The sequence below is a fragment of the Oncorhynchus masou genome, chromosome 11 (assembly GCF_036934945.1).
Source record: "Oncorhynchus masou masou isolate Uvic2021 chromosome 11, UVic_Omas_1.1, whole genome shotgun sequence".
Lineage (NCBI taxonomy): Eukaryota > Metazoa > Chordata > Actinopteri > Salmoniformes > Salmonidae > Oncorhynchus > Oncorhynchus masou.
In genome coordinates this window covers 3,587,422-3,599,174 of record NC_088222.1, presented here as the reverse complement: position 1 = coordinate 3,599,174, position 11,753 = coordinate 3,587,422, and the positions used below count along the sequence as shown (strand labels likewise).

Below are 11,753 nucleotides of genomic sequence, written 5' to 3'. Positions count from 1 at the left end.
AATCATGTGCAGTAGCTTGTGTCCATCGTTCACAAATGTTTTTTTTTTTACCTACATTGGGATAGATATGTGAAACCAAACGGAATACTCGATATGTTCTATAATTCGATTTTTTTGATATCTATAAAATGAAAAGCTTTGAACATGAAAAGCCGCATTTGTGGTGTATATGTCTGTGTCTGTACACGAGTTGTGTCCGCACTTGCGCCTGTTGGTGAAAAAGCGCACAACTTCGCTCTGTCCGGGATATTTATTAGAAGGGATCGGATATCTAACTGGCGCTGCGCGGGGACATAACAGGGGGGCAGGGGAACGAGTGGAACTCAGTGTTTCGGTGTGGTTGGAAGGCTCTGGTCTGAGTAATGACGGGTCTCGGGATCTGGAGGACGTTCGGTCGGTTTGCGCGGCTTCCTTTTCTCGCACCATGCACGGTGCTGCTCTGCTTTCTGATTCCAGAATCTCTCTCCCACCCGCAGCCCTGTCAGATTCTCAAACGGATTGGACACACGGTGCGCGTCGGGGCTCTGCACCTACAGCCACGGCTCTTCAGTCACGATCCCACCTTCAGGGGCAAGAAAGAACCCCTTGTCCCCGTGGATGAATGGGACACGGACGGAGGCTCGAGGGAGGCAGCGGAGAGACAGTTGGAAAAGATTACCAAAAGTGTTAATGACCACGGTTTACGCAGCCTAAGGACTAAAGGCACGGGGAACAACCAACAAAGGGACAGGGGGTCAAAAAGTAAAAATATGTACAAACAGGTGGAGAGCGGGAGTCGTGTGTTTATGCCAAGAGATTCTATCATATTAGCCATGGAGACGCTAAACCGCATGGTCGGTTTGTTACCATATAATCTCTCACTGGAGTTGGTGATGGCTGTGGAAGCGGGGCTCGGGGAATTACCCGCTTTCTCCTTCTCATCTTCCCCTACCCCTGTGTGTGAAGACCCCATGTCGTTTCTGCAGAGTGTTTGTCATACTGTTATAGTCCAAGGAGTTTCTGCTATGATGGCTTTCCCTCAGACCAGGGACGAGCTGGTGAAGTTGGAATTCATCGCGTCAGCGCTTCAGATTCCTGTCATCAGTGTTGTCCAGAACGAATTCAAACGGCAGAGTAAGGTAAGGCGACTATCTCTGTACAAACACAATCCATCTGTGCATAAACACGAGTGTCAATGTTGTCTTACCTATTGCTGGTGCATGAACGGAACAGAGCGCTTGGAAACCAGATGCGAGAACAACTAAGAGTTGAGGAAGGAATGCTGTGTGTGTTCAGCACCACGGGGACAGCGCAGCCCGCTGCTTTAGGGATTTACAATACAACCTAAATGTTGATATGTTTCTTTCCATGTCCCTCCTGTGTAAGGTAATGAGCTACATTCACAATCACACTCCATGAACAATCTGTCAACGAATATAACAATATGTGCCTAAACAAACAGTCTCTGCATAAACAAATAAGGAAATTGTCAGTCATTCATTCAAATTAGCATAAATGGGTAGGCTATATTATTAGAATATTAAATTATATGCTATACCCACAATTGTAAATCTCTCAGACGAAAAATATCCTATAGAACATCCGCATAGTTCCACGTTGCGACTGCAGCACATAGCACCACATCATCACATCTGGCGGCTATTGATTAAAACACTAATGAACGTCAACCCTTCAACAGGTGCATTTATCTCCAAAAGGCAATATTCATTAAACAGATGGCGCAATTTCCTGTAATGTCTCATAAGTTATAATGTTACATGTGGGTGTACATGTCAAAGTGAACAACCGATCATATGGTAAATCATAATGAATAGACCTTCCCCTGCTCATCAGACACATGCACGAACGCACACGCACTCACACACACACAGAGAGAGAGACCTCACCTCGCTCCCCGTGTACCTCCCTCAGCATGAAATAACTAGAGACGAGAGAAGTATAAAATCTGCCAAGCAGGCCTTTTGAGAGGTTGACTGTTGTAATACAAACTGAAATATACTTCGGCCTAAAAATGAATTCATGCTTGATTTGTAAATGCTTTCCATTCACAATGCATTAGAGACGGAGGTCGGAGCGGGAAAACAACGTGATTAAAAAGGGAGGAATATTGAGTGAGTAAAGGAAATTACATTTATTCAGCTGTTAATTAAAGACGAACATTGGAATTAAAAACGGCTAATTTAGCGAAATTGATGATGAAACATCAGTGGGTGAAGATCACGTCACTGAGGAAAATATTGCCGTGGCAGAACAGCACGTTGCAGTGGTCGAGGACAAAACCGAGTGACAATCAGGAGCCTTTTGAGAAACGTAAAATGGCTGAAATTGTTGGAAACATTGGACAGTTTGATGGAAGTATTGAGCAGTGGCGCTCATACAGAACGGTCTGAACTGTGAATACATTCGATTTTTTTTAATATATATATATTTTTTCTACGCAACCTGCTACAGTCAAGACAGAACAGATGATAATAAAACGTATGGGGATATGGTTTCACTTCGTAGCCCACATACTAGTCTGTCTGTAAAGGTGTCATAAAGAACAGCGTTAAACTCACAGTGCTCTGGTAGTTAATACAGCAGCCAAGCATTGTCACTGATTCTCCCTCTTCCTGATTTATTCTCTTGAACTTCAACATTTTAGCAATGACTAGTGGTTTTGGTGCACTGTGTCCTTTCAGTATTTCCACAGTAAAGTAGAGTACAGTAGAATAGGGCTCCAAGTGGGACAGTGATAAAGGCACTGCATCTCGGTGCTAGGGGAGGCAGGTAGCCTAGTGGTTAGAGGGGAGGGGCGGCAGCGTAGCCTAGTGGTTAGAGGGGAGGGGCGGCAGGTAGCCTAGTGGTTAGAGTGTTGGACTAGTAATATATCCCATTTAGCAGACGCTTTTGTCCAAAGCGACTTACAAGTCGGCTGGGGCCACTACTTTTACATATGGGTGGCCCCAGCGGGAATCGAACCCACGACGCTTGGCGTTGCAAGCGCCATGCTCTACCGACTGAGCCACAAAATTTCCTATAGAACATCCGCAGAAGGTTGCAAGTTTAAACCCCAGAGCTGACAAGGTACAAATCTGTCGTTCTGCCCCTGAACAGGCAGTTAACCCACTGTTCCTAGGCCGTCATTGAAAATAAGAATTTGTTCTTAAACTGACTTGCCTAGTTAAATAAAGGTGAAATAAAAATAGAGGCATCACTACAGACCCCAGGTTTGATTCCAGGCTGTATCACATCCAGCTGTCATTTGGAGTCCCATAGGAGCGCTGCACAGTTGGTCCAGGATTGGCCGTTGTAGGCCGTAAGTGAGAATTTTTTCTTAATTAACTGACTTGCCTAGTTAAGTAAAAAAAAAAAAAATGGTGTGTCCATTGAACTGGACGAGGAAGTTACACTGAATATACTGACCTGCTGGGGGGTCAGCACGGCTACTATGTCATTTCCTTACTATAGGGTAAGCCTATATGGAGATCGACACCAGGGTGCATTCGGAAAGTATTCAGACCCCTTCCCTTTTTCCACATTTTGTTACATTCATTTTTTTCTGAACTTAAAACAAAAACGTGTTTTTAGACATTTTTTGCAAATGTATTAAAAATAAAAAATCTGAAATATCTTACATAATTATTCAGACGCTTTGCTATGAGCCTCGAAAATTGAGCTCCGGTGCATCCTGTTTCCATTGATCATCCTTGAGATGTTTCTACAACTTGGAGTCCATCTGTGGCAAATTCAATTGATTGGACTTGACTTGGAAAGGCACACGCCTGTCTATATGAGGTCCCACAGCTGACTGTGCATGTCAGACCAAAAACCAAGCCATGAGGTCGAAGGCACAGAACTGGGGAAGGGTACCAAAAAATGTCTGAAGCATTGACGGTCCCCAAGAACACAGTGGCCTCCATCATTCTAAAATGGAAGACGTTTGGAACCACCAACACTCTTCCTAGAGCTGGCCGCCCGGCCAAACTGAGCAATCAGGGGAAAAGGGCCTTGGTCAAGGAGGTGACCAAGAACACAATGGTTACTCTGACAGAGCTCCACATTTCCTCCATGGAGATGGGAGAACCTTCCAGAAGGACACGTCGCCAGACAGAAGACACTCAGTAAAGCCCACATGACAGCCCGCTTGAACTCTTTGGCCTGAATGCCATCGATCCCGATCAAACATCTCTGTGGAGACCATCCAACCTGACAGAGCTTGAGAGGATCTACAGAGAAAAATGGGAGAAACTCCCCAAATACAGGTGTGCAAAGCTTGTAGCGTCTTACCCAAGAAGACTCGAGCAGAGAGGAGCTGGAGGGGAGTGAGCTTTCTTTGCCCACTCCAATTTTTGCTCAAGTAGCACTCCAAGTAGTGCTCACTTCACGAGCTCAGGGCACGCTCTATTTGTGTGCTCCTATATCCCCTTGCTTTAGCTACTGTCATGGAGTTCACTAAATATTTTCATTAAAGAAACTGATAAAACACACAGGTGCAAAATGAAGGTGACTTACAAAAGATGAGGACTAAGAGCTAGAGAGGGAGTGCGGTGATGTAGTGTAAACAACTAAAGAATCATATCTGAAAATACACGTATCCTAGAAGCATGTGGTGTACTTACTATGTGCACATGCTAACAAAAAGGAACGAGATAGGTAGCTAGCTAAGTGTGTCATTGTAGCAAAGTATTTATAGACCAAAAAAATCCTATCACTTAAAAGTTTAGTTCATTTTCGTTCTATCATTTATACAATAGGCTGTCATTGATTTTGGTCCAATAGGCCTGACATATTACCTCTTTCAAGGAGCTTTCCATTTTGATTGGGTTATTATGCCTAGAAACCTTTAGTGTAACCTATATAAAGACAGTTAAACAAATCGGCATCCCTTCCTAGCCTGGCGAAAGTGGCCAAAAGGGTGTTATCCCCAATGGTGATGCAAGCACAGAGAGGGTGTTCTTCAATGCTGGTCGGCTCTCCAGGGACCATGGGCCTGAAGCCACAGACTCTGCCCAAACTTCTGTTTCAAAAAATGTATTGACAACAAACTAAACAAAACAAATATGTATTGCATTTTTTTATTAATTTGTATTTAATTCGAAGTCACAACCTATATGCACAACTTATATATAGTATAATGATTTAATACAACAACAACACTAAATTAAATGATGAGCGCTTAATGTCCCTGCCAGCCAAGTGTATCACACTCACAAATGCTTCACAAGTTATTTATTTGTAAGCTATAGCCTTCAAATAATCTAAATAATATAGCCTAAATAATTCATTTTCTCTCTTAGTCTCCCTGTTTGTCTCCTGACCTATTTAGAGTGTTTATATGCTGTTTAATATGACATGCAGACTATTTGAAAAGATGAGCGCTTCTTACAGTCACCTCTTCATGTTGCTTATGAAAATACTTTTCATTTAAATCATATGGTTTGCTTTCAATACTTCAAAACCAAGTAGTAACAAAAATAGATCGGTGTTGGTTAAATCAAGATTTTGATGTTGCATTTTTTCCCCCTGTAAGGACGTTGAGTGCCGGAGCGTACCCCGTGAGCGTACCCCGTGAGCGTGCCCCGTGAGCGTACCCCGTGAGCGTACCCCGTGAGCAATGAGTGGGATTTCAGACCACATACTCTGATCGACACAGGGGCAGCTGTATCTTGTGTCAGACACAGTCTACAGAAAGACACTGAAACACCTTCCACTTCATCCAGCATACTAGACATCGTGTTAAAGACTTCCACTTCATCCAGCATACTAGACATCGTGTTAAAGACTTCCACTTCATCCAGCATACTAGACATCGTGTTAAAGACTTCCACTTCAGCCAGCATACTAGACATCGTGTTAAAGACTTCCACTTCATCCAGCATACTAGACACCGTGTTAAAGACTTCCACTTCATCCAGCTCTGTCTACTTGCAGATGCATGTGGATGAAGCAAGGGGCTCTTCAGTTACTGGCATCTACTGATTAGAATCACAAGTGCACCAGCACTGTTCCAAAGGGCAGATAGAGGAATACTTGGATGACATCCACGTTACTGGGAAAGGTGAAGAGGACCATCTCCAGAACTTGCATGAAACGTTATAGCGATTGACGGACTGCAAGTTCGCAAAGGACAAATTCTTCCATTCTTCCAATCATCAGTTGAATACCTTGGACACATCATCGACGACATATACCTTCACAAGGCTCCATCTAAGGTAATGGCTATATTGGATGCCCCAGCCCCTGAGAATGTGAGTCAATTCAATTATTTCCTGGGGCTGTGAATCGGCAATGCAACGCCTGTGGTCAAACCAGAGTCTTCTACTTCAGACAAATGTGGAGAAACAGCAGAAAAAACCCGGTGTTATCTGAAGTGATGGACATCAACGCAGGAGATGCTCAGAAGCTGAAACCTTGCCTTTTCAAGAGAACTGACCTGTCCAGTCCAGTTGTCTTCTGTGGGGGAGGAGTTATCACTCTGGCCTTCGCTGAGGAAACCAGTGTTGAAACTGCTGCACTCAGGTCAAAGCTACTTCTGGTGGCCTGGATTGGATGGAAGCTTTGAGGAGAAAGCAAAAATATGTTCCTCATGTCAGAAGGTTTGCAATGAAACTCAACTTGCTCCTCTTTATCCGTGGGATTGACCAGAGGAGGCGTGGCAACACATACACATCGACTTCACAGGTACATTTGAAGACAGAATGTTTCTCATGGTCATTGATCCTCATAACAAGTGGCCATCATGAGGTCTACTACTGCAGATGTCTACCTTCCTACAGGTGAATAGCATACAACACTTCAGGTCCTCAGGTCCTCAGGTCCTCAGGGCCTCAGGTCCTCAGGGCCTCAGGTCCTCAGGTCCTCAGGTCCTCAGGTCCTCAGGGCCTCAGGGCCTCAGGGCCTATCATCAACGGGCCGGCCGGAGAGGTTTGTACAGACCATGAAACATGCTTTGAAAGCGTTTCAGGGTCAAGGGACACTGCACCAACGTTTGCACAACTTCCTGCCATCCAGGAACATGCCACACACAACCACAAAATCTTTGCCTACTCATGAAAAGAGAAGCTTGTAAATATGTTTATTTATTGGAGATCTAAAAAGCTGTTTATTTATTTCATGTGGGTCATTTGGTATGTTATTAGGATTCCCATTAGCTGTTTCAAAAGTCGCAACTACACTTCCTGGTGTCCACACAAAACATAACACATTACATAATACAGAGCATTAATAAACAACAGCTCAAGGACAGAACTACATACATTACAATTTATCAATACATATCAATACATCAATACATACACAAAAACTATCTAGGTCAAATAGGGGAGAGACGTTGTGCCGTGAGGTGTTGCTTTATCTGTTTTTTGAAACCAGGTTTGCGGTTTATTTGAACAATATGAGCTAGAACAGAGTTCCATGCAGTAATGGCTCTATATAAATCTGTATGATTTCTTGAATTTGTTCTGGATTTGGGGACTGTGAAAAGACCCCTGGTGGCTTGTCTGGTGGGGTAAGGTGTGTGTCAGAGCTGTGTGTAAGTTGACTATGCAAACCATTTGGGATTTAACACAATAATGTTTCTGATCAAAAGAAGGAGTGATGTATTAAGTCTCTCCTCAACTCTTAGCTAAGAGAGACTGGCAGCATAGTATTTATATCAGCCCTCTGATTACAATGAAGAGCAAGACATTGTTCTGGGCCAGCTGCAGCTTAACTAGGTATTTCCTTGCAGCACTCAACCAAATGGCTGGACAATAATGAAGACAAGACAAAACTAGAGCCTAAAGGACTTTTGAGTGGGGTGTAAAAAAACAGAGCATATCTTTATTAATGACAGACCTCTCCCCATCTTTACAACCATTGAATCTATATGTTTTGACCATGACAGTTTACAATCTAAGGGAACACCAAGTAATTTAGTCTCCTCAACTGGTTCAACAGCCACACCATTCATTACCAGATACAGCTGAGTTCTAGAATTTAGGGAATTATATGTACCAAATACAATGCTCTTAGTTTTAGAGATGTTCAGGACCAGTTTATTATTGGCCACCCATTCTAAAACAGACTGCAACTCTTTGTTAAGGGTTTCAGTGACATCATTAGCTGTGGCTACTGATGCGTATATTGTTGAATCATCAGCATACATGGACACACATGCTGTGTTTAATGCCAGTGGCAGGTCATTAGTAAAAATAGAAAAGAGTAGAGGGCCTAGAGAGCTGCCCTGCGGTACACCACACTGTTTGACATTAGAGAAGCTTCCATTAAATAAAACCCTTTGAGATCTATTAGCTCTGAATCCACAATATGGCAGAGGTTGAAAAGCTATATGTTTTTTCAACAACAGGTTATGGTCAATAATATCAAAGGCTGCATTAAAATCTAACAGTACAGATCTCACAATCTTGTAATTATCAATTTCTTTCAACCAATCATCAGTCATTTGTGTCGTCAGTGCAGTACATGTTGAGTGCCCTTCTCTATAAGCATGCTGAAAGTCTGTTGTTAATTTGTTTACAGAGAAGTAGCATTGTATTTGGTTAAACACATTTTATTCCAACAGTTTGGTAAGAGCTGGCAGACAGCTTATTGGTCTGCTGTTAGAACCAGTAAAGGCTGGTTTTTCTTGGGTAATTACTTTGGCATCCCTTCGTCTTGTGCCCACTTACCAATAATTGGCAAATGGTTTTTACTTTTAATTTAAAGTACTCCAAAGTGTTTTATCCATCATTCTTTATATCATTGATCGGTTTCTTCTTCTATTTGTTGAGTTTAGTCACATCATTTCTCCATTTGCAGTAAGTCAGCCAATCAGATGTGCAGCCAGACTTATTAGCCACTCCTTTTGCCCCATCTCTTTCAACAACACCGTTTTTCAATTCCTCATCAATCCATGGAGCTTTAACAGTTCTAACAGTCAGTTTCTTAACAGGTGCATGTTGAGACCTCTGTTTACAGTCCTGTCTCTTCTATAAATGCTATATCCCTGTATTGCTACTGATGTATCATCAATTAATTATCTAAGTGAGTCTCAGAATGGCTAATATATGAATGTTATCTGATGTTAGCAAGTTATTCATTTCAGGAACCTTATTTCTAAGGCTAGATACAGTTAAAGTTGGAAGTTAGCATACACCTTAGCCAAATATATTTAAAAATCAGTTTTACACAATTCCTGGCATTTAATACTAGTAACAATACCCTGTCTTAGGTCAGTTAGGTATCACCACTTTATTTTAAGAATGTGAAGTGTCAGAATAATAGTATAGTTTTTATTTCTTTCATCACATTTCCAGTGGGTCAGAAGTTTACATACACTCAATTAATATATGCTAGCATTGCTTTAAATGGTTTAACTTGGGTCAAACGTTTCGGGTAGCCTTCCACAAGCTTCCCACAATAAGTTGGGTGATTTTTGGCCCCTTCCTCCTGACAGAGCTGGTGTAACTCAGGGTTGTAGGCCTCCTTGCTCGCACTCGCTTTTTCGGTTCTGCCCACAAATTGTCTATAGGATTGAGGTCAGGGCTTTGTGATGGCCACCCCAATACCTTGACTTTGATGTCCTTAAGCCATTTTGCCACAACTTTGGAAGTATGGTTGGGGTCATATTCCATTTAGAAGACTTTTTGCAACCAAGCTTTAACTTCCTGACTGATGTCTTGAGATGTTGCTTAAATAAGGTGACCAAATACTTATTTTCCACCATAATTTGCAAATAAATTCATTAAAAATCATACAATGTGATTTTCTGGATTTTCTTCTTCTCATTTTGTCTGTCATAGTTGAAGTGTACCTATGATGAAAATTACAGGCCTCTCTCATCTTTTTAGTGGGAGAACTTGCACAATTGGTGGCTGACTAAATACTTTTTTGCCCCACAGTATTAAAATGGGCTATTTTCAGCCCTTTCCTCCATAGCTTTTCAGAGATAGACATAATATTGAAATGAGCATGCTCAAAGCAAGAGAGAATAAATATACATTCAGCAGTCCATTAATCATTTGGTTTTTGCTGCGGGGCTGAAGCTACAAACCCATAGTCTTGGCGCTCTCATCCCTTCCACTCTTCTGGGAGGGAGGGTGGACAATGAGCCTGTCATAGCGGATGTAAGCAATGTCCCCACACGCTCTGGTAGCTTCCATGGCTGGGATCAGCTACTGGCCACAGCTTCTGGCCACAGCTTCAGGATAGTCCTAGTTGAGGAAGATATACATTCCTCTAAAGTTCTTGGCTCTTTCCAGAACAGCTATCTTGTCCTTGAACCTCAGGAACTTGACCACCTGGGCCTGTCACCTGGGCCGGTGGTGGGTTTTCCAGTCCTGTGGGCGCGCTCACAAGTGTATAGGTGCTGTTCTCCTGTTTCAACTCATCGAGCTGACCCTGGGAGGACTGCTGTTCTCCTGTTTCAACTCATCGAGCTGACCCTGGGAGGACTGCTGTTCTCCTGTTTCAACTCATCGAGCTGACCCTGGTAGGACTGCTGTTCTCCTGTTTCAACTCATCGAGCTGACCCTGGGAGGACTGCTGTTCTCCTGTTTCAACTCATCGAGCTGACCCTGGGAGGACTGCTGTTCTCCTGTTTCAACTCATCGAGCTGACCCTGGGAGGACTGCTGTTCTCCTGTTTCAACTCATCGAGCTGACCCTGGGAGGACTGCTGTTCTCCTGTTTCAACTCATCGAGCTGACCCTGGGAGGACTGCTGTTCTCCTGTTTCAACTCATCGAGCTGACCCTGGGAGGACTGCTGTTCTCCTGTTTCAACTCATCGAGCTGACCCTGGTAGGACTGCTGTTCTCCTGTTTCAACTCATCGAGCTGACCCTGGTAGGACTGCTGTTCTCCTGTTTCAACTCATCGAGCTGACCCTGGGAGGACTGCTGTTCTCCTGTTTCAACTCATCGAGCTGACCCTGGTAGGACTGCTGTTCTCCTGTTTCAACTCATCGAGCTGACCCTGGGAGGACTGCTGTTCTCCTGTTTCAACTCATCGAGCTGACCCTGGGAGGACTGCTGTTCTCCTGTTTCAACTCATCGAGCTGACCCTGGGAGGACTGCTGTTCTCCTGTTTCAACTCATCGAGCTGACCCTGGGAGGACTGCTGTTCTCCTGTTTCAACTCATTGAGCAGACCCTGGGAGGACTGCAAACTGTTCTTCGGGACCTGGACCTCTCTGGTCAGGTCGTCCATTCTTTTATTAGTTGAATCTACCAGTATTTGGACAAAACACTTGAAGCTAATTTTGTTGTTGTTGTCACAACTGCTTGTAGAACTATTTTTGTTTGTTTAAAAGATCCTTTATCTGTGATAGAGAGACACCACTGTCCTCAATGGTAATCCCACCGGCTTTGGTCTTTGTCATATTAGCTAGCAACGTTTACACTGTTACCCCTCGTAGTTCCAGACAGGGCAGGTCACAGGGAAGATTAAAAACAACAAACAGCAGGGATCTAGAAACCCGGGACAATCCGTGGTCTGGGCCACAATGGCTAACCGCGTCGCTGGCTGCATTCAGGCCCTCAAGAAACCCAGCTAGCGTATAACTAGCAGCTAGGCTCAGACCCGGACTTGGTCGGAAGGATCACTGAACAAAGAGTAGCAGTCCTAGCAACTGATGCCAACTGCGTCGTGGGATCCAAACTAAAACGTTAGCTAGCTACTAAGAAACTTTCCAATATACATTTAAAACAACACACTTTCCAAAACAACAAACCGAGCTCTCCCTGTTTCTACGTTCAACAGGAAGTGACAGGGATTGGGTATAAACAAGAGAGTG

General features: G+C 43.5%; 1 protein-coding gene across 1 annotated transcript in view; it reads left to right on the top strand.

Annotated features, from left to right (window-relative positions):
- Positions 1-334: 334 nt before the first annotated feature.
- The window catches only part of grin3a (glutamate receptor, ionotropic, N-methyl-D-aspartate 3A), a 116,502-nt gene continuing 105,083 nt past the window's right edge, over positions 335-11,753 (top strand). Inside the window, exon 1 of the mRNA XM_064979034.1 lies at positions 335-1,118. Coding sequence (XP_064835106.1) covers positions 363-1,118 — 756 coding nt within the window. The 5' untranslated portion in view covers positions 335-362. The remainder of the gene's footprint in view (positions 1,119-11,753) is intronic.